Raw genomic sequence first — 22981 nt, forward strand, 5'->3', positions numbered from 1 at the left:
AAGTTAGATGGTTAAGAAATCTCCACAGATATTGTCCCTTTATAGTGTGTCAATAGATAGCTACTACCTTTAGATTTTTCCTGAACTGATTTAATGAAATTGTAATCATATGAAAGTTCAGTAAAAAATGTTTTTATAATACTTTATTTGAATTTTACTCTAAATATATAACTTTTGATACCATTTTAAATAGTATTATATTTGTTTCCATTTTATAAATTTTAAATATATATTCTTGGATATATAGTTTTTTGAAATGAACTACACATTGTTGCTGTTATTAGACAAAGCAAAAGAAATTCATTTATATTTTTTTTTTTTGTAATTTCAGAAACAAAAGAACAGAGAAATGTCTCAATCTACAAATAAAGGATTAATATTTGGCATCATGATGGGGACTGCTGGAATAAGCCTGATCATTGTGTGGTACCAAAAAATTCGTAAGCCTGGCTCAATTAATTTGCCTAAATTGCTGTCATTGAGCAATGAATTTCATTCAATCAGTTTGCAAGATGCAGTTCATAATGAAAGGGGAACAGTAGTGGTATTACAGCAAAGTCAGTTTCAGATACTGGAGAAATTAAATGATTTACTGATGAGTGTGGAAGAACTCAAAGAGGAAGTTAAATTTCTTAAAGAAGCTATCCCAGACCTGGAAAAACATGTTCGAGTTGAATTACGAGGGAATGCAGCTATTCACAGGACAAGTCCTCAGCATCAGACAGCTAGAAAGAAAAAAGTCAAGCCAGGCAGAGGCATCTCAACTAGCAATAGTTCTGAAGAGGCAGAAAGTGAAGGAGGGTAAGTCTTTGCGAAATATTGCTTACATTGAATCAATAGTTAATTATACTTCAGTTTTCTTAGGTAAGTATAATAACTCTGCCAGTTATATATGCTCACACCCTTTTAAAAATAAACCTTTTCTATGTTTTGCATTATACATTTGTGTAAGTAATGAGTTCCAAGAATATTTTTTTAATCCACCCAGATCACCTTTGTTAGGTAAAAAACCAAGTTACCAGCCAAAAAGTCAGGTAAATTGACCCCTGAGTATTGTTAGGCAGCCATCATCTGGTCCCAAAGCCTTATATGATTTTTGTTGTTCATTATACTTAGAATATCCTGTTGATATGTCAGTTCTTGGGATTATTTATTTCTTCTTCTTCTTCTTCTTCTTTCTTCTTCTTTCTTCTTTCTTCTTTCTTCTTTCTTTCTTCTTTCTTCTTCTTTCTTCTTTCTTCTTCTTTTCTTCTTTTCTTCTTCTTTTTCTTTTCTTCTTCTTTTCTTTTTCTTTCTTCTTTCTTCTTCTTTTCTTCTTCTTCCTTCTTTTTTCTTTCTTCTTTCTTCTTCTTTCTTCTTTCTTCTTCTTCTTCTTTTTTTTTCTCTTCTTCTTCTTCTTCTTCTTCTTCTTCTTCTTCTTCTTCTTCTTCTTCTTCTTCTTCTTCTTCTTCTTCTTCTTCTTCTTCTTCTTCTTCTTCTTCTTCTTCTTCTTCTTCTTCTTCTTCTTCTTCTTCTTCTTCTTCTTCTTTTTTTCTTCTCCTCATCCTCCTCCTTCTTCTTTCTTCTTTCTTCTTCTCCTCCTCCTTCTTCTTCTTTCTTCTTTCTTCTCCTCCTCCTCCTCCTCCTCCTCTTCCTCCTTCTTCACAATATAATGATTCCAGGACTTGCAAAGCTTTATCTTTTTAACAACCTTATAAAAACCCCAGGAATGTAATCTATGAACTGCCTTGTGTATTGCTAATCATAAACCAAACACAAGTAAAAAATAATAATTGAGGGTTATTTTTCATATTTGCTTATTTTCATAGAGAAAACAATTAAAACCCATTTAAAAATTGAGAACCAGAGATTTAAAATTTCTTTAAGAAATAAATGTTTTAGAATATAAAAGGAATTTCTGTACCAGAAATTATTGATAATGTTAAAAATTGGACTATATATATATATATATGTATATATATGAAAATGAATTTTGTAAAACATTTCCTTTAGTAAATTCTAGTTTGTGATATTTTAGAATATAAAGGAAATTTCTGTATCAGAAGTTATTGATAATGTCAGAAATTGGACTATATATATATATATATATATATATATATATATATATATGAAAATGTATTTTGTAAAACATTTCCCTTAGTGAATTCTAGTTTGTAGTTTGTAAATATAATGTTTAGAAGATTATCTGGAGTTGATTATTATTCTGTAACTTGCCTGACTTTCTTAACGCACAATACTGAATTAAGAATGGATAATCAAGCAGAATAAATTTCTACACTAAACATGTCTAAAATATATTTCTTCATTTCTTATTTTGTGCTATGAAACTTTTACTTCTCTTTGGAGAGGTAGGCAGAAAGTTTTGTTTGTGCAAAAATTTTTAAAATTTAATGTAATAAAAATTGTCCATTTAAATTTAGTAATGTTCTCTTATGTCTTGTTTGGTAGTAAATTCTTTCTTTATCCATGAATCTTATGTAAAGTATTCTTTATGTCTAAATCATGTGTCTATTTTCACCTTATCTTGGCCTATGGTGTGAGGTATTGGGCAGTACCCAGTTTCTGCCAAACTAATTTCTACTTTTTCTAACAGATTTTGTCAAATAGTAAATTCTTGTCCTGAAAGTCTGGATCTTTGTATCAAACATCAGATAATCTGTTCTACTAATTTGCCACTCTATTTCTAAATCAGTACCAGATTGTTTTGATGATTACTGCTTTGTAATCACCAGACCACGTGAGAATCTGGTATGGTTAAACTATTTTCTTTCACTTTTTACCCCATTAGGTCCCTTGAGTTTTTATTCTTCCACATGATTTCAAAACAAACAAACAAACAAACAAAAAAATAATAATAAAACCTTTTTTCCAATTCTATAAAATAATTTTTGTTAGGTTGATTCATCATCGTACTGAGTAAATATATTAATTTAGGTAGAATTGTCATTTTTATTACTTGGCTCAGCCTATCCATGAGCAATTAATATGTTTTCACTTGTTTAAATCTATTTGTGTGAAAACTGTTTTGTAATTATGTAGATTCCCAAATATTCTATATTGTTTACAGTTATTTCAAATGGAAATTCTCTATTACTTGCTGTTGGATTTTGTTGGTTATATGTAGAAATACTGAAGAAAAGATAAATGTGGATGTTTTATAATTTGTGACTTTGTTAAAGTAGTTAATTATTTTAACTAGTTTTTTAGTGATTCTCTGGGATTCTTCAAGTATGCCATCATATCCTATTCTAATTCCTTAAATTTCTTTGGGTCCCTTGAGTCTTTTTAACAATAGAATTTTGAGCTACATGACCCATGATTTTGATCCAATATGTCAATTTTTGGCATCTTACTGGACAGGTTTCTAGTTTATCTCCATTACAAATAATATTTTCTGTTGGTTTTAGACAAATACTAATCACTTTAAGGAAAGCTTCAGTTGTTCTTTACTTTCCATAGAGTTTTTAAATAGGAATGAATGTTATTTTTTTGTATAAATGCTTTTTCTATATCTATTGAGATAATCATATTTTATTGATATTTTCAGTTATACTGATAATTGTCCTAATATTGAAATAAATTCCTTTTTCTTTTCTTTTCTTTTCTTTCTTTCTTTCTTTCTTTTTTTTTGTGCAGAAGCAACTGGGGTTAAATGACTTGCCCAGGGTAACACAGCTAGGAAGTATTAAGTGTCTGAGATCAGATTTGAACTTAGGTCTTCCTGACTTCAGGGATGGTGTTCTATCCACTGTGCCAACTAGCTGCCTCTAAGAGAGGCTATTTTTATTTATTTATTTATTTTGCTGAAGTAGTTGGGGTTAAGTGACTTACCCAGGGTCACACAGCTAGGAAGTGTTAAGTATCTGAGACCAAATTTAAACTCAGGTCCTCCTGATTTCAGGGCTAGTGCTCTATCTGCTGCGCCACCTAGCTGCCTCTGAACTAAATTCTTAAAAAAAAAAAAAAAAAATGAACTGGATTCCTGGAATAAATCTCACCTGCTCATGGTGTATGACTTTTGTGCTACAATTTTCTTCTAGTATCTTATTATTTTTTTTTATCAATATTCATTAAGGAAATTGGCCTATAGTTTTCTTTGTCAATGTTTACTCTTCTTAGTTTGGGTATCAGTATTATATATGTGTTACAAGAGGAATAGGGTAGGGTTTCTTTGTCTATTTTTCCAAATAGTTTACATAATAATGGAATTAAATTGTTCTTTAAATGTTTGGTAGAATTCACTTGTGAATCCATCTGGTCCTGAGAATTTTTTTTCTTAGGGAGTTCAATTATGTCTTGTTCAATTTCTTTTTCTAAGATAGCGTTATTTAAATATTCTATTTCCTCGTCTTTGGATAACTTATATTTTTGTAAATATCCATTTCGCATTAGATTGCCAGATGTATTGGGATAAAATTGAGTAAAATATATCCTAATAATTGCTTTACCTCTTTGGTGATGAATTCACCTTTTTTTTATTTTTTAATTTTTTTTTGATATTGGTAATTTGATTTTCTTCCTTTAAAAAAAATAAAATTAACCAAACTGTTATTGTTTTTTTTCTTAAAACCAGGTCCTAATTTTACTTATAGTAGTTAAATGGTTTTCTTTATTTCAGTTTTATTAATCTCATCTTTAGTTTTCAGGATTTCCAATTTGGTGTTTAATTAGAGCTTTTAAATTTGTTATCCTTCTAGGGTTTTTTGAGTATGCCCAATTCATTGATTTGTTCTTACTCTGTTTTATTGGTGTAAGCATTTAGCAATATAAATTTTATGCTAAGTGTTGCTTTGGCAGCATCTCATAATTTTGGTATATTGTCTTATTGTTTTCATTCTCTTTAATGAAATTATTGATGCTGTCTATAATTTGAGCTTTGATCTACTGATTTCTTAGGATTATTTTATTTAGTTTGCAATTAATTTTTAATCTATCTTTCCATGATTCTTTATTGAACATAATTTTATTGTATTATGATTTAAAAGGGATACATTTAATGTTTCTACTTTTCTGCATTTAGTAGTGAGAATTTTATGCCCTAATATATGATCAATTTTTATGTAGGTTTCATGTACCTTTAAGAAAAATGCATATTCCTTTCAGTTTTCTCTAGAGGTCTATTATGTTTAACTTTTCAAAAATTCTATTCATCATCTTAACTTCTTTGTTTATTTCTTGCTTAGATTTATCTAATTCTGAAAGGGAAAAGTTGGTCTTCCACTGATTTAATTATACTGTCTAGTTTCTCCTGTAATTCATTTAACTTTTTCTTTAAGAATTTGAATGCTACAACTGTAAATGACTTAACTATCCTCAGCAATACAAAGATCCAAGACAATTTTGAAGGACTTATGATGAAAAATGCTCTCTACCTCCAGAGGAAGAACTAATGGAATCTGAATACAAATCAAAGTATCCTTTTAAAAAATTTTGTATACTTTTCTTGTTTTCTTTTGTCTTTTTTCTTTGACAATATAATGAATGAAAATATGTTTTGCATGACTACACACATATAAACTTTATTAAATTGCTTGCCTTCTCTATGATGAAGAAGGGCAGGGAGGGTGGAAGAGAATTTGGAACCTAAAACCCAAGGTTAAAAATTGTTTTTACATATAAGTGGAAAAAAATAAAATATTTAATTTAATTTAATTTAAATTTTAAAAAGAATTTTGATATTATACCATTGTGTGTGTGTGTGTGTGTGTGTGTGTGTGTGTGTGTGTGTGTGTGTGGTCTGTGTGTGTATACACACATATTTGATACTGGTATTGCTCCATTATCTATAGGAAATTTTAATTTCCATGCTTCCTTGTTTAATTAGATCTATTTTGCCTTTACTTTGTCTAAGATTATCCTTGCCATCCCTGCTTTTAAAAAAAAATTTAGCTAAAGTATAATAAATTGTGCTCCAGTTCCTTACCTAAACTCTGTGTGTGTTCTCTGCTTCCTGTGTTTCTTGTAAACAACATACTGTAGGATTCTGACTTTTAATCCATGCTATCCACTTTCATTTTATGAATGTTCATCCCATTCCCATTCACAGCCATAATTACTGTGTTTCTCTCCCTTCTATTTTTTACTCTGTCTTCTTTCTCTCTCTCCTTTTACCCTGACCCTTTGCAAAAATATTTTGCTTCTGACCACTGCCTCCCCCCATCAGCCTTCCCTTCTATCTGTCCACATCCCTTTTCTTGTCCCCCTTCCCCCCTACTTCCCTGTGGGGTAAGATACATTTCTTTACCCAACTGAGTGTGTACATTTCTCCCTCTTTCAACTAGTTCTAATTAGAGTAAGGTTCAAGCATTGCTTGCCACCATTCCACCTTCTATAGGAACTCTTTCATCCCTTTTATGTGAGATTATTTACTCCATTCTGTGTCTCCCTTTCCTGTTCTCCCAGTGCATTCCTCTTTCACTCCTAACTAATTTTTTTTACATATTTTCTCATAATATTCAACTTACATCTGTGTCCTCCGCATATTCCTTCAAACTGCCCTAATAAATTCTTAAGAGTTAAAGTTTCATCTTCCCATGTGGGAATGTAACAAGTTTATTAACTTTTTGTCAGTCAGCACATTTTACCCTTCCTTTAGCCTTTGACAGAAGATAATCCTCTTTTTCCTGGATGCTTTCTCCTAGGATCTTCTTTGGTTCTCCTTCTGCCTTTTAAATTGCTCCTCCTTGTTTTCCTTTGCTGTATCTCCAGGTCATGCCCAGTGACCTTCTGTGGCCTTCCAGGCCCATCCTTAGCATTCTTCTTACTCCACATCATCTCACTCGGTTATCTTATCAGCTCTACAGTGTCAGGGATCACCTATATGAATGACCCTACTCAGTCTCCTGACTCCTTGACTTTTCACTGGCTGACTTTCATGTCTAGAATTCACCTCACCTCTTTTTTCTTGGCTTTCCTCGTTTACTTGAAGACCCAGCTTAAATAGTATTACCTTTTGCAAGAAGTCTTTTCTTGTCATCCTTTCTCCTTCCCTACTCCCTTGTCTCCCCAACTGGTGCCTTCCCTTTGAGGTTAAAAAAAAGTATCTTATATAAGGGCTTACCAAGCTTTTTTCAGGGCTGCTCATCTACTTTTGGTGTTCATCTTTTACTCAGTCTCAAGGATAGTTTCAGGAAGCTATAGAATATGCAGGGACTTCCACACCCCATTAAAACCATCTCAGTGGATGGCTAAACCAGGTTGAGAATAAATTATAGGCCTCAAACTTGTTGGTGAATTAGTGGGATGTCTATCTCTATCATGTGAAAACTTCCAAACTTCCTTAGCAGAAGGGGCAGATGAAATCTATTTGTTCCAATAGTCATAAAGACAACTGAGGCAGGTGTTGTGGGGTGCTTAGAGCTTGGTCAGACATCAGAGACGCCAAGGTCAATCACTGCCTTTACCAGTCATTTTGACTTTTGTTTTAACAGTAGACCTTGATAATTATTGAAGAAAAAGTGAGGCTGATCATATTGTGCAACTCTGCCTCACTTAAATCCAATTCTCTTGAGAGTCAAGACATTGTCCCATGACGTTCCTGGTCTTCTTTGAAATGAAGAATAAATAACACTTCTACATTTTTATATAGATGTATAAATATAATATATACATTATATACACATACAAACATGTATGTATATATGTATGCATGTGTGTATATGTGTATCTTGTATTTGTTTAATTGTTTGCATATTATAATGCACTGAGCCTAGACTGACAGTGTGTAACATATAAGGGGTCAAAATGGAGAAGGAAGAAAGTCACTAGTGCAGGGGACATGGCCTGGAAAAGAACTGAATTATAAAGATATTGGAGGTCGTTATGTGAACAGGTTTTAGGATTGCAAGGCAGAGAGAGAGAGAGAGAGAGAGAGAGAGAGAGAGAGAGAGATTTTAATCATGTAAGGGAATTTCAATTTATGAATTTGTAAGTGGTATATTTGGGCAGCTAAGTTCAAATCTTAAGTGTGTGACCCTGAGCCAAGTTACTTAACCTTATTTTGATCAGTTTCCTCATTTCTAAAATGAATCAAAGAACGAAATAGCAAATCTTTGCCAAGAAAATTTCAGATGGAATCACAGAGAGTGAGACATGACCGGAAACAACTGAATAACAAAACAAAAGTAATAACATTTATGGATGATAACAAAGAAAAGGGTATTTTTGTGTGTTTTATTATGTGATTGAGGTATTTGAAAGCAGTGTCACTATGTATGTTCAAGTCCCTTAGTATGAAAGCAAGATTGAGGAGAAGAGAAAGATTGTGAACCAAGTATGAAGCTCATAGAGGAAGGAAAGGGAGTGCCTAAAGGTTGGTAGACAGTAGCAACCAGGATTGTGATAGTGGGATAGGTATGGATTGAATAACCTCAAAGGAAGATAGGTTATTAAGTTGTGTAAAGGGAGAATCTAGAAGTTCTGATGAGGTCTAACCAAAGGTTGAGGTCTAGCTAAGAGATACCTAAATAAAATTAGCATCAATTGAGGTCTAGTGGCAGGTTCTGGTTACAGGGAGTCAAGTGGAGCTTCCCTGCAACCCCTTTGGATTTGGCGCAAGGATACAAAGTTAAATGAGTTCTAGTGGCGGCGCAAGAGTCCCCTATAAATGAATTTACAGGTCGGAAAACCTAGATTGATAAAAAGAGGTTTATTGTAGGGTTTGGAAGTAAGGTTAAAGTCTGATTAGTAAAAGGTATTAGATAGAGGAAGAAATACACCAGAAGTGGCGGACAGAGAGTCTGTGATGCAAAGCATGGTGCTTGCATGTTTCAACTCTCTGCCCAGAGATGATTCCAGCTTGGCTCTTTTATTTGCTTGAAAAGGGGCCTATGGGTGAAGTTCCAGATTAATCCCTTGAGGGCCAGAACCCATGAGGCGGGGGTTGGGCTACCTGAGCAGATTTAGAATGGGGGCTGGGTATAGCCCAAACTAGCTAGATACAATCTCTCCCCTTGGAATACAAAAGGGTTGTTTTGACCAGATCTTGTAAATCAAAGGTCAGCCCCAAAGGAAGTTGGAGATCAGAAAAGGAATCTTAAAGAGGTCACCACCCCCATCAGTTCCAGTGAGGAGCCAAGAGTATTCCAACTCCCATGCCTCAATCAACAAATCAGGGAGAATGAATAAAAGAATAGCCAGTGCTGGAAAGATATTCTAGGGAGGCTGAGTTATCAGGAGAAAGTCAGACCTTAACAAGAATCAGAAGATGAAAGGAATAGGAAAGGAAAAAATTAAATAGGAAAGCAAGTTATTCCCTATGGAGCCAAAATTCCAGAGAACACTTTGCAAGGGGTGGACTGTTTTAGAAGAGTACATTAGGAGGTTGAGAATAAAGGGCATGGGGAATAAATGAAATAGAGTGGGAGAGAGATAAGTAGGAGATGGAGAATGAGGTTTGAATGATGACAGTACAAAAGAGCTTTTACTTTGGATGGGGAAGAAGGGAGAAGTACAGAGAAGTGCTTGAACCTTACTTATGATGCGGGCATAGTCCCCTTTAAGATTCCTTGTACCTTTGATTTACAAGATCTGTATCTGAGCCAGTTTGGGCTGTACCCAGCCCCGAGTTGACTTGGGTTTCAACCCCGCTTTGATATTCCTTGTTTAATCTCCCAACTTCCTTTGGGACAAGATCTGGTCAAACTAGTTTGGGCAATCTGAGCCAATTTGGGTTTTCAGCCCCCATTCTAATGATCTGCTCAGATAACCCAACCCCCAACTATCTGCTCAGGTTTCCCCAAAACAGTTTCTTCCTTATCTGAAAAGCCCCACAAAAATCTGGCCTTCCAGGAATCAACCTGGGCTCCGCCCATATACTTCTTCAAGCAGATAAAGGCAGCAAAGGTGGAGTCATCCCTCTATCTAATGCCTTTTACTAATCAGACTTTAACCTTGCCTCCAAACTTTGCAATAAATCTTCTTTGTACCCATCTAGGTTTTCGGGCCTGTAAATTCATTTACAGGGAACTCTCGCTGCCACTAGACCTGATTTAACTTTGTATCCTTGCACCGAATCCTAAGGGGTTGCAGGGAAGCTCCATGTGACTCCTGTACCCCAATCTTGCCACTAGACCTCAATTAATCCTATTGAGGTATATACCTCACCATTAGGTATTTACCTCAATTATTTGGTCCCCTGTTACCTCATCATGTTACCTCATCACTTTCATAAGAACTGACTCAAAGAGAAAATAACATACACACTCAATTTGGTAACAGAAATCTATTTTACCCTACAGGAAAGTAAAAGGGAAAGAGGCTAAGAAAATGGGAATGAGGGGAACTAATAGAAAGGATGGGGAATGAGAAGAGGCAAAATCAGAAGGAAAACACTTATAATATTGGACATAATGAAAAGGGGAAGAGAAAGAGAAGGTTAAATGGGGGAAGTATGTAATAGCCAAGTTAGTACCCTCTGGATATCTTAGAATCAGCTGGAATCAGGATAAGCAAAAGTCTTTATTCTTGGTCTTTTGAGGTCACAGTCAGGGGATTAGATCTAGCAATCTCCACACCTCCTTCCTCTCTCTCCTGGGCCAAAGTATGATTCCTCTTGTCCTACTCCACCCTCTGATCTCTCTCCCACTTTTCTCCGCCCACAGGTCCAGCCTGCACAGAATAGTTGGGGGGGAGGATCATCCTCCAAGCATATGTTAATAGAGTATTGTCCAATTGGTAATTAGCTTTAAGTGCATCTCCATTTCTGCCCTTTATAGAAGTAATGTGGAGGGAAATAATGCAATTTTTGTAACTGAAAACATTAAACATTTTGTAGCAAGTTTCTCTGAAAAAGGCCCCATTTTTCAAATATATAGAGAACTGAATCAGATTTATAAAAATAAGAGCCATTCCTCAAGTGATAAATGGTCAAAGAACATGAACAGGTATTTTTTAGACAAAGTAATAAAAGCTATCTGTAGTCACAAGAAAAGGATGGGATAGAGAAGGGAAACACCTGAGTCAAGGGAAACTAACTTAGCAGCTTATTGCAATTATCCATGTATTAGCTGATAAGTATCTATTCTAGGACAGTTACTGTATGCCATGGAGAGAAGGGGACATATGTAAGTGAAGATAGGAACATTACTTGGAAACAGATGGGATATGTAAGAGTAAATTCAAGTGAGGAGTCAAGGATGACACATGAGTGATTAGGAAGATGGGAGTGCCTTTAGCAATAAAAAGGACTTTGGGAAAAGGGGAGGGATTTGGAGTGTCTTTTGTTTGAAAATGATGAGTATGAAAAATATATGGGATATCTGGTAGGACAGATTATACAACAGCAACAATATTTTTTAAAATTAATTTTATAATTATAATTTTTTGACAGTACATATGCATGAGTAATTTATTTTTTTTTTACAACATTATCCCTTGTATTCATTTTTCCAAATTTTCCCCTCCTTCCCCTAGATGACAGGCAATCCCAGACATATTAAATGTGTTACTACTACAAAAAGAGCTGCCACAAACATTTTGGTACATACAGGTCCCTTTCCCATCTTTAGTATTTCCTTGGGATATAAGCCCAATAGTAGCACTGCTGGATCAAAGGGTATACACAGTTGATAACTTTTTGGGGCATAGTTCCAAATTGCTCTCCAGAATGGTTGGATTCTTTCACAACTCCACCAACAATGCATCAGTGTCCCAGTTTTCCCATATCCCCTCCAACATTCATCATTATTTGTTCCTGTCATCTTAGCCAATCTGACAGGTGTGTAGTGGTATCTCAGAGTTGTCTTAATTTGCATTTCTCTGATCAGTAGTGATTTGGAACACTCTTTCATATGAGTGGAAATAGTTTCAATTTCATCATCTGAGAATTGTCTGTTCATATCCTTTGACCGTTTATCAATTAGAGAATGGTTTGATTTCTTATAAATTAAAGTCAATTCTCTGTATATTTTGGAGATGAGGCCTTTATTAGAACCTTTAACTGTAAAAATATTTTCCCAATTTGTTACTTCCCTTCTAATCTTGTTTGCATTCATTTTGTTTGTACAAAAACTTTTTAATTTGATGTAATCAAAATCTTCTATTTTGTGATCAATAATGAGATTTTTGTTTGTAAACAAATAATCATAATAGTTAAATGTTTAAAAATTAAGAACTTTTTTTCTCTCCTCTTCTTACTATTGTGGAATTATTTCATGATGCCAATAAATTTTCTTCCTACTAACTATGCCAATTTCCATTCTTCCCCTTTTATATCATCCTAACATTTAAAATATTATTATGAGATTAAATGCAAAATATGGCTTAGTGGATACAAAATTGGATGCCCTTCGAGTCAGAAAGAATTGGGTTTAAATCCCATCTTTGACCCACACTAACTATATAATCTTGGGCAACTAACCTATCTTCTCTGTTTTCCATTAACTCTTTTTATGTCTTAGTATTTTCACTTTCTCCAGTTAAATGTAAAATAGTTTTTAACATTTTTTTTAAATTTTGAGTTCCAGATTTTCTCTCTTCCTCGTTACCCCCTCATTGAGAAATGCCCATGTGAAGTTATGCAAAACTTTTCCATAAAAGTTGTGTTGCAAAGAAAATATAGTTTCTTCCCCCCCCCAAAAAAAAAAAACCCTCAAGAAAAAAAAAGTGTGCTTCAGTGGATATTCAGATACAATCAGTTCTTTCTCTGGATATGGATAGCATTTTTCATCATGAGTCCTTTATAATAGTCTTAGATTATTATAATGCTGAGAATAAAAAAAGTTATTTACATCTGATAATGCCACAACTTTACTATTACTGTGTACATATTACATTTCACTTTAATGAGGGAAAGGAAAGGGGGAACTCCATTTCTTGGCACATAGATAGTAATATAATCCCATGAGGCGCAGTGTCTCCTGTAAATGAATTTACAGGCCTGAAAAAACCTAGATTGATAAATAAAAGGTTTATTGTAGAAATTTGGAAGTAAAGCTCAGTTAGAAAAAGACCAGGGCCGAAGGTGGCTGCTGGTCAGGCAGGAACCCTTACATGGCTGGAAGGATACCATGTGTTGGTGGGAGGGCTCCTGCCCAGAGGGAGTTCTGGGCTCACCTCTTTTATACCCAAAAGATTGTGGGCGGTTCCAAGTTCTTGGGGAGCTTTTCAGTTAGCTCAAATCAGGTGAGGGCTGGGGGAAACTGAGCTGATAGTGGGGGCTGGGCCCGGATATTCAAAGGGTGCCTTTGATCAGGATTTGTGAATCAAGGTCAGCCATGAGTTGGGCAATTAGAAAGGAATCTTAAAGGGACCTCAACCCCCATCATTTCCCCCTTAAACAGTTGAGACTTAAATTCATTTAAAAAAAGAAAATTTGGGCCGTATCCTTCATTTAAGGCAAGGTTGAAGACTTTCTACAAAGATCTTCAGAGTAGCAGGGTCCCCTTGTCTTGTTCCCCCCTCAAACCATCACCTCCAGATGCATGTGGGAAAAGGGGCGTTGATCTCCTTTTAACTGCTTCGAGCTGACAAGGGTCATAGAGATTTGGGGTTCCATGCCAGGAGGTGAGGCGTGAGGTGTGGGGGATGGCAGCAGGGCATCGAGGGGGTATCTCGGTCAGTTGTCCCCAGTCAATGTTCTCCAGGCTGAAAGGCCAGCTGAAAATCCAAAGTGTGAAGCCTAGAGAAAACAGATCTTGGGAACACTAAAAGTGGGGTGTCATCCAGGGTGGAGATGGTGACATTCAGGAGAATAGGGCCTTTAGCAAGAAATGCATCAGGTCCCTTCTGTGGGCTGCTTGTCTGATGGCCCATCTAATTATCAAAGAGAAATAGGAGAAAATGCTGAGAAAAGATTATTTGTAGCCTAGCTCTTTCACCCTTAATTTCCAGGAAAGCTAATTTCTCCTGGGATTGGGATTAAGGGTGTGGACTCAGAAGTCAGGGGAGGCAAGAGGCCTTGATACCTAGTAGATTTCCTGAACCACTGCTCTTTTGTAAGGCAGGGTCTAGGGATGGGTATGTATCCCCAGTTGTCAGAGCTGGAGATCAAGATAAGAATGTGGTTTAAGCTCTTGGAAATGTTGGAAAAACTGTGCTGTTCTTCTTGAAGAGAGTAAGTTATTCAATAAGCAAAGATCCTGAATCTTTTCCTTCCTAGTTTCCCCACTCTTTATGGGGGAGGGGTGAAAAGCATCAGTATAGCCTATCCACCTTACCGGCCCCTGGGGTGTTCTGGCTGTCCTGAGATAAAAGGGAAACAGGGTCAGACCTCAAATTCCTACCAGGGAACAGGACACTGGGGGGCCAGTTCAACCCTTGTGGTGTTCTGTGGTGGTGAGAAGGCAGCTCCTCCAGCTCAAATTCAGGGCAGACTGAGGTCTTCTAAGGCTTAAGTCTAGAAGAGAATTGTATTAAAAGAGCACCTCTGTTTCTGAGTGTCTGGAGGCAGGAGTTGCCCTGAGAAGAGAACTGAGAGTCTCAGGTTAACGAGATAAAGGGAAACCAACAGGTGTTAGAAGTCAGTTTTGGTCTTAGAGATCTCTATTAGTTGTCCAGTAGCAGACAGATGACCAGGCTAAATACTTATTTGCCCAAGCATTTAGGATACAATGGTTACATATAATCAGGCTGGAAACAGCAAGGTATGACATAATTGAATTGCATTAACAATTTCTATTGACTATTACTCTGATCTTAAAACCAGTTACATAAGGAAAAAATGCAAGAACATAAATTCTAAACAAATATTTGTCATAACCTTATATTGATAACAGTAAGAAATTTGTCTCCATAGGTTCATATCCAAGTAGGTGTTTCATAAGTGAAAATTATTCATACAAATCAGTTTGCTTTTAAAATACCCAATGCAAATATAATCATATACAGAATGTCTAATTCCACATAAGAAAATTCAAGAAGTTAGCAGTTAAACTTTTAGAAATAAATCCTACCGAAGTATGGATGGCATTCACAGAAAACCCAGGCTAAGTTTGAGTATTGCTCTTTTCCCAACCTTGTTTGCTTCAAAGGGGCTAACTTTGCTGGGTGTGTCCTAACAGCAGGGAAGCCCTGTCAAGGTGGGTAGAAATAAATTAGTTAATCTGTTCAGTGGAGTTTATTGAGAGGCAGGAACCGGACCCCAGCTCTATAGCTTTCATTCCCTTTAAGCATCCCTAAGAGAGAGAGATACGACAAAAAGTTTTAATTTCGCCAGAGCTGTGCCATGATGCCTCAATGAGCAATGCTTGGCTTGAGTGTAGAGCTCCAGACAGTATCAATCAAGTCCTGGGAAACTGAGATGTCCCACCTTGATGATAAAGAGTGTGGGGGGTTTTTGTTACCTCATGAACAGGAAGACTGAAATAGAGGTGAGAGCAATATTGGAGTAGGTCTCTAGAGAGATGACAATCAGTGGAGATAGCATCTTGATAAGAGATTCCCATAGCTTGGGATGGGAGAGGCATTCTGCTATTCTAAAACATAAGATCTTATCAAGTATTCTGATAAAGAGACAGGGGGAGGTTTTGCAGAACTAAGAGGCAGGGAAACTGAGGCAGGACTGATGCAAGATAATTAGGGAAACTGAGTTAGGACAATAATAAACCAGACTAAAACTAGAAAATGCAAGGACTTGTAGCAAGAACCAATTTCTCCCCAATAACCCCAAAATAATATAGTATAGAACAGCATTCCTTATTCAGAGAGACACACAAGTCTCCCTGTTCGAATCTCTGCAGTTGGGGGGCATCTCAGTCAGAGATGGACAGTCTTTAGGCCTGTGGTCATTTGTGCATTTAACTTAGCCTCTGCTGTGTAGTAGTGCTCAAGGCGGTCCTGCTGCCCTAAGAAGGCACCCCAAGTCAGGGGCTCAGAGAGAGACAAAAAAATGGAGTTTGAGAGCTTCTCTCTCTCTCTCTCTCTCTCTCTCTCTCTCTCTCTCTCTCTCTCTCTCTCTCTCTGTCTGTCTCTGTCTCTGTCTCTGTCTCTCTCTCTTTCTCTCTCTCTCTCTTGAACAAGAGCAAATTATGCAGTTAAACCAAGACAGGCCACCCCAAACCATTAGAGTCTTAATGTCAAAATGCTGAAATAATAAAGAACTGGGGTAACAGGGGTGGAGAAACAGATCAGAGAGGCTGCCAGTCTTTGGACAGGTGTCTGATTTTTGGTTGTTTCTAAAGAATAATCCCAAAGACTGAATAAGGGATTTCAAATTAAAACATAACTCGGCAAATCATAGTCTAGTAAATTTTAAGTAAAGAGTAAAATAGTTTCCAATTCAGCCTGAACTTAAGAAGTCAGTTTTTCCCAATTTTCTGACCAGCTGAAATCTTTTTCCTTCCTCCCCTGTTTACAGAAATTATCAGATTATACATAACAGACTAGTAAATTTCCTGAAACAGCAATAGTCAAAGTTTTATGCAGCAATAGTTAACCAGGTTTATACAGCAAGTTAAAATTTTTCTCATGCAGAGCAATAGTCAAACAGTTTTAACAAGTCCCCCAGTTGTAACAAGTCTTAAAAAAAACAGGCCTATCTCACTCAGAACCTTCTCTGCAGAAGGTGGGTGTGGATAAATCCCACGTGGCCCTTCCCTACTCTGATAGAAGAGGCAGGGGGTGGGGAAGGCAGCTAGCATTTACCTGAGGCTAAGATTGTACTTGATGCAGAGAATAGTGGTCCAAGTCCTACCCACACCCATCTTTTAGTGTGTAGGGTGTGGGGTGTTTGGGACATTTAGAAAAGTCAGACCCTAATTGGAGATAAGCGACTCCTGAAAAGAAAGTTGGGGGTTGGGCGAGTAGAGAGAGATTGGAACTCTACTTAGAATTCAGATGTTAATTTAGCTTTACATGGCTGGAAGGATACCATGTGTTGGCTGGAAGGGCTCCTGCCCAGAGGGAGTTCCGGCTCACCTCTTTTATACCCAAAAGATTGTGGGCGGTTCCAAGTTCTTGGCTACCTTTTCAGTTAGCTCAAATCAGGTGAGGGCTGGGGGAAACTGAGCTGATAGTGGGGCCTGGGCCCGGATATTCAAAGGGTGCCTTTGACCCGGATTTGTGAATCAAGGTCAGCCATGAGTTGGGCAATTAGAAAGGAATCTTAAAGGGACCTCAACCCCCATCAACTTTGCATGAGTTTGTGGAGGATAGGTTTTTCTAATAGCATCCTGCTCATCATTTCTTTTAGAACAATAATGTTCCTTCTTAATCACATACCACAGTTTATTCAGCCATTCCCCAAATGATGGGACATCCCCTCTAATTCTTTGTCCTAAGAAAAATGCTTCTAAAAATATTTTTATACATATAGGTTCTTTTCATCCCATCTTCAGTGGGAGGGTGACAGGAAGGTTTGCAGGCCAGTACAGGTGCAGCCCAGCCCAGTGCAGTGCAATGCAGGGAGACCCAGGGCAGAAAGGGTTCTACTGGTTAGGGGAATCTAATGGGAGACTTTTAGCCAAAATACGGCAGCATTGGTTACTCTGCCACTGGATCAGCAGAATAGCTGTGAGACTTCCAAAGCAATTACAGAAGACAAATAGTGAGCCACTGATTCCTAGCACACCAGCCCTAGGACAGCATGAAGCCATTGTTGCCTAGAGAGGAATCTTGAGAAAAATCTCCCTTTTGCTGTAAGAGCAGACTTCAACCTTTAAAAATGAGCAAAAAAGAGCTCTATAGAACTTCATAAGTTTTTTAGAACAGGGAAGGACAGACCTCAAACCCTGAGGACACTAAAAGCAAAACATTTCCAGATGGATCCTCAAAGGGTGTGATATAAGTTGGTCTCCCTCTTACAAGGCTTTTTTGAAAGAATTAAAAAAGAGTTAGAAGGAAGATGGGGAAAGGAAATGAGAGCTCTAGAAAGGAAACAGAAATTTTCTGAAGAAAATCACTCCTTAAAGAATTTTTTGGCAAAATGGAAAAAGAAACCAACTCGTTGAAAAACAATTTCTGAAATGGAAAAAAAATCCAATGAACAAAATAACTCATTTAAAAGTTCAATTTGCAAATGCAAAAGGAGACTTTAAAAAAAAATGCTAACTGAAGCAAATAATCCACTAAAAATTAGAATTGAACAATGGAAGCAAATGACTCAGAGACATCAAGAATCAAACAAAAATTTAAAAAAAGAAAAAGAAAAGAAAAAAATAGAAGAAAATGTCAAATACCTCATCAGAAAAACAACTGACTTGGAAAATAGATCCAGGAGAGACAATCTTAAAGATTATTGGACTACCTGAAAACCACAATGAAAAAAAGAGCCTAGACAACATCTTTCAAGAAATTGTCAAGGAAAACCAGACGTAGCAGCTTCCATTTTAAAGTATCAAAGTGCTTGGAATATGATATATAGGCAAAGAAACTTAAACTGCAGCCAAGAATCAACTATCCAGCAAAATTAAGCTTTATCTTTCAGGGGGAAAGTGGACATTCAATAAAAAGGGGGATTTTAATTTATTTTTGATGAAAAGATTAGAGCTGAACAAGAATTAAATCTTGGCAAAATATTTGAGGAATTTTGCTGCAGCAAAATTACAGGAAGCAACTCGGGCAAAGCCCCACCAGAAACAACCTTACGTTAATTACGTGTTAGATTTTGAGTTAATTTTTGGTCATTGCACATCCAGAATTGTTCCCAAAGTTTTTGCAACCTCTATGTGACCCTATATGGGGTTGTGACCTAGAGTTTAATAATCTTTGACTCAGATGGTTATAATAGATTAGTCACCTCATACTCAACTTCTCTTCAAATCCCTCTTATATAGCTGCCAAAAGGCACTTCTAATGATCATGGTATCTCTCTTTGAACATTTCTGTGGAGCTCTATTGATTGATATAATGTTTAAATCCCTTCATGATCTAATACCTTTATTAGATCTACCTTTCCAAGTTATTTTTTAATATTATTCCTTTTCATGTATTCTCTTATGGTTTAGCTAAATCAATACCAATGTTGGTATTTCCTTTTCTACTTTTGTGTATTTGTCCTCACTGAGCCTACCCTAGAGAAATCTTCCTTGTCACCTCTATCTTTTTAGAATATTTATTCTTTCAAGAACTAGTGGCACCTTCTAGTGGCATGAATGAAGCCTGTCCCAATTCCTTTGGCTGAAAGCAGGCCCCCAAATTTTCTGGATATCATCTTTGCCTTAATCCCTTTTTAATTTGTGCTGTACATAACCATTTTATTTTGTTCCATTATAACATCATTGACATTAAAAGAAAATGCCATTTTTAAATTTTTGTATTATCCCTAATTTATAACATGGTGACTCCAGCACATAGGAGTTGACAAATAAAGTTGTTCAATAGAATTGGATTTGAATTGAATTGTTTAATTGAGTTGAATTTGTACCCTGAATGTAACTTCATTGGAACAGTCTTTCTACATTCATATGGATTAGGTTTTAGAAAATCAATTTATAAAACAATTTTATTCTGAACTGATGTCATCGTATTCTGTTGACTCTGTCATCACATTCTGTGCTGTTGCTATGTTCACTCTTTATGCTTCTTTATTACTATGTGATTTTGCCCTACTTGTAAAGAATTTCTTAAACATAGTTAATCAAATATGGTGGCATAGGAAAGGAGTCTAATATAGTTTCAGTTTCTTTAAGACTATCAGTATGGGAAAGTGCTTAAGGTAGGTCCATGTTTATATTAGTTTTCCATTTTATTATGTATTACATGGTAAAAGACATTTATTTTTATTCACAACCCAAGCTTTATTGCTTTCTTAAATTCAAAATAATGAGCTCCTAGGCAGTCTAAATGTTGATTTTTACCTTCATCTCCAAAGATACTGTTGAAAAATGTAAATATCACACACATCATAAACAGTGATCTATTAAAGTCTTTATGTGCTTGTATTAATTTTCTGCAAAGTAATATTAAAAGCTAATGTTTTTAGTTATTATTTAGTCTAACTTTCCTTTAAAGAATGTTTAATTCCAATTTGACAACTTGGTTTGTTTTCCATATGCTTCAGTTATTTCTTTGGGTTCATACCTAAAGGATAAAATCTTTACAAACTAAATTAAGTGCAAGTATTATAGAGACAGCATCTTGGTCTCTGGCATTTCTGCTTATTTAAGTGTCCTATTAACCACATCATCTTGTGCAGCCCAAAATTATTTCTTCTCTTCCCTATAGTCTATATAATGACATTATCTTAAGGGACTTATCAAGATTGCACCCTGTTCCCTATATTTTTCCTCATGTTCACACTTTTCTTCCTTTAGCTGCTGTTTTTCAGCCAGGGCATCCAGGAAAGACACTAATCAAGAACAAGTTGCTTCTGGTCCCCGTCAACATGAAGCTTATCCTCAGGACAATAGATTATTTATTTCTTGTAAAGTTACCAGCAGGTCTCTTAAAAAAAGACTCAAGTCTTCTCGTAAGGAAAAAAATAGTAATTTAGAAAAGTCTTATATAGCTGACTTATCTCCTCCTACAAGTAGAGGTTTATTTAGCAGTCAAAAACATTTTACATCAGTTTTCCATCCGAAAACTGCTGCTGGATCCAAAGGTTTTCAAAAGAGAGAAACCTCTTTCGGAATAAAAAGAATTTTTAATTATTTTCAACCAACAACTACTAATATTGATGAAAAAAATGAAAATTTTATTCCTCTTCCAGTAAAGACAACACTTTCTATGCCTCTAAAAAGTAGTGAAATTTTGCTTTCTTCTATCGCTCAGCTAGATGGAATTACTTCTGAAGATGAGCTTAGAGCACTGACTCAATTCCACCCAATTGATGAAACCCCTCATTTGGATCACAGTGAAATTTTGCCAAAAATTTATCAAGATTCTGAAGCTACTACAAGCCACCCTCAGATTTTAACTGAAACCAGTACCAGTCAGAAAAAGCCTAACAAACCTAACCGTCGAAGTGTAGTTAACCGAAATCACCCTAAGAGCATGGCTAGCGTCATCTTCACCATGGCTGGGTTGTATTCTTTCTTTGGGAAACATAAAGAGACTAATGGCATTTCTCAAAAAGAAGAGTCATTTGAGGAACCTCAAGATAAAATTGTCTCAGAAAACACTATGAGAGATCACCATATGCCGCAAAGTGGAATTTCCTCTGGGACTACTTCTGCCAAACCTCAAGATTCATTAGACCCATGTGGCGATCAGGGGGAAAATGAACTTCATTCCTCTCAAGCTATAAAGAACAAGGGTCACCATTCAAGTGTGATTAATAAACTCATATCCAAAAGTACACTGTCTTCTTTGTTCAAGAAAAAGGAAAGAAGTGGCAACTTGAAAAATCAAAGTACTTCAGTATCCTATGGTGATGATGAAGTATACCCAACATCTTCTAGGAACAGGTTACCACAAAGCTTCACTCGCCTTCCAAGAGGGGAAACTCATCTCAGTCTGCATATGCTGGGTGACTTGATTATATTTAACCAATTTCTCCACCAGGCAAATTTTAGATAGGTTCAAGGAATTCATATTTGACTTCCCTCTACAGTTAATCCACAAATAATTTAACCACAGGCAGGTTTGACTACACTCTCAGAATGAGGACCCATTCATTCATTTAGTCTAAAATAGGGTCAAAAGCCATATTATTTCCTTTAGATCATTTCTAGAATTTAGAAACTATTCATCCCCAAAGTTTTTTGAATCAATTGCTTTATCCCTTTTCTAAAGATAAAATCTTTAAATTGGTCTAGGTAAAAGAACAATTCCGCTTGATTCTATATCCCTTGGTTCTTTTTTCCTTTACATTTTGCCCACTGGGGTAGTAGTGTTGGTGGTGTGAGGCACAATGTAAACTCATAGTGAGGGCTATATAAATGTTATCTATTATTAGCACAAAATGCATGTCTATATTTAATTCACCTACTTACTCATTTTCTTTCATATCATTTAGTAGTAATTGCTGCCTACTCAATTTAGTTAATTCCCATCAAGCATTTATTAATGGCTTCCTAGGTGCCAGATATCATGTTGACAGTACAAAAGCAAAACTGAAAAGGTACTTGCCATGAAGGAGTTTTTATTTAGGTACCTGCCATGAAGGAGTTTTATTTTAGTGCTATTTTTAATGTCACACTGCCTTTTTATCAAGATTTTCTAAAACAAGTATCTCAAGTGAACAAAAAAAACCCAATCCACTTTGTATACTATAGACAGTTTAAGAAAGCAGATCCATTTTTAACAAACTAGTGTTTAAAAGAGGAGCACATAGATATGATTACCTTGGTTTTGGATAATCTGGAAAATCATTCCTCTTAGATAGTTAACACTCCTCCTACTTTTTTAGGATGATATATTGTAAAAGGAAGTCGTACTTGTGTGCAGCAAGCCTTTGCACAGAATTTTGTGCAGTCCGTTTCAGTGGGTAAAGAATACTCTCCAATAATTTTTTAAGAACTAGAAATTATATAGAATCACACAATTTGCAATCAATAAAAAAATTAGAATTATTCCCTCAAATGCATTCAGTTAATGAAAAATATGCATTAGCAGCTATGAAGATACATTAGATTTATTTAGAATTTTAGCTTTTACTAATAGAAGACAAGAGATATTATTTGATATTATTTATTAGATTATAAGATTAGGTCAAGATATTACTCCCATTTATTTTCATGTTGACTTTTCTCTATTTAGCATATTTTGCAATTAAACAGACCATGGTGATTTTTTTTTTTCAGTCTGCTTTATATAGAACAATAGAACAATTCAAAAGCCAAGGTCACTATGACCAGAAATACTTGTTCAGTATTGGAAAATAATTGGAAGAGATTTTGAATAGGCAATTGCCTTATTAAATGAGTTTTATTTTTGTGCATGTATGTGCCTGGTGGCAGTAATCACCATTTTGCCCCTACGAACAATTCCTTTCCTTTAGCCAAATAGCATCAGTTTCCATATCTGTTTAATTGTTCTAAGCAAGCTTTCAAAGCTCTGCCCCAAGTTCTGCTCCCTTTTCACTCTATGCCATCTCATTTGGTAGTCTCATCAGCTTCTATTCCTAGAATTTTACCTCTAATTCACAACTATTTTCTGAGCTATT

At 35.8% G+C, this 22981-nt stretch overlaps 1 protein-coding gene across 10 annotated transcripts in view; it reads left to right on the forward strand.

Annotated features, from left to right (window-relative positions):
• RMDN2 (regulator of microtubule dynamics 2) overlaps positions 1–22981 on the forward strand; it is an 81956-nt gene that overhangs the window by 17680 nt on the left and 41295 nt on the right. For 7 of the 10 annotated variants that reach the window (XM_074286607.1, XM_074286608.1, XM_074286609.1 and 4 more), the window contains one exon: positions 332–801. In XM_074286607.1, coding sequence (XP_074142708.1) covers positions 350–801 — 452 coding nt within the window. In that variant the 5' untranslated portion in view covers positions 332–349. Of the gene's footprint in view, positions 1–331; positions 802–19447; positions 19592–20189; positions 21344–22981 lie in introns of those variants that run through there. The other 3 variants (XM_074286605.1, XM_074286604.1, XM_074286603.1) reach the window with 3 other exon arrangements.

This window comes from Sminthopsis crassicaudata, chromosome 2 (assembly GCF_048593235.1).
Source record: "Sminthopsis crassicaudata isolate SCR6 chromosome 2, ASM4859323v1, whole genome shotgun sequence".
In the NCBI taxonomy this organism is placed as follows: Eukaryota; Metazoa; Chordata; class Mammalia; order Dasyuromorphia; family Dasyuridae; genus Sminthopsis; species Sminthopsis crassicaudata.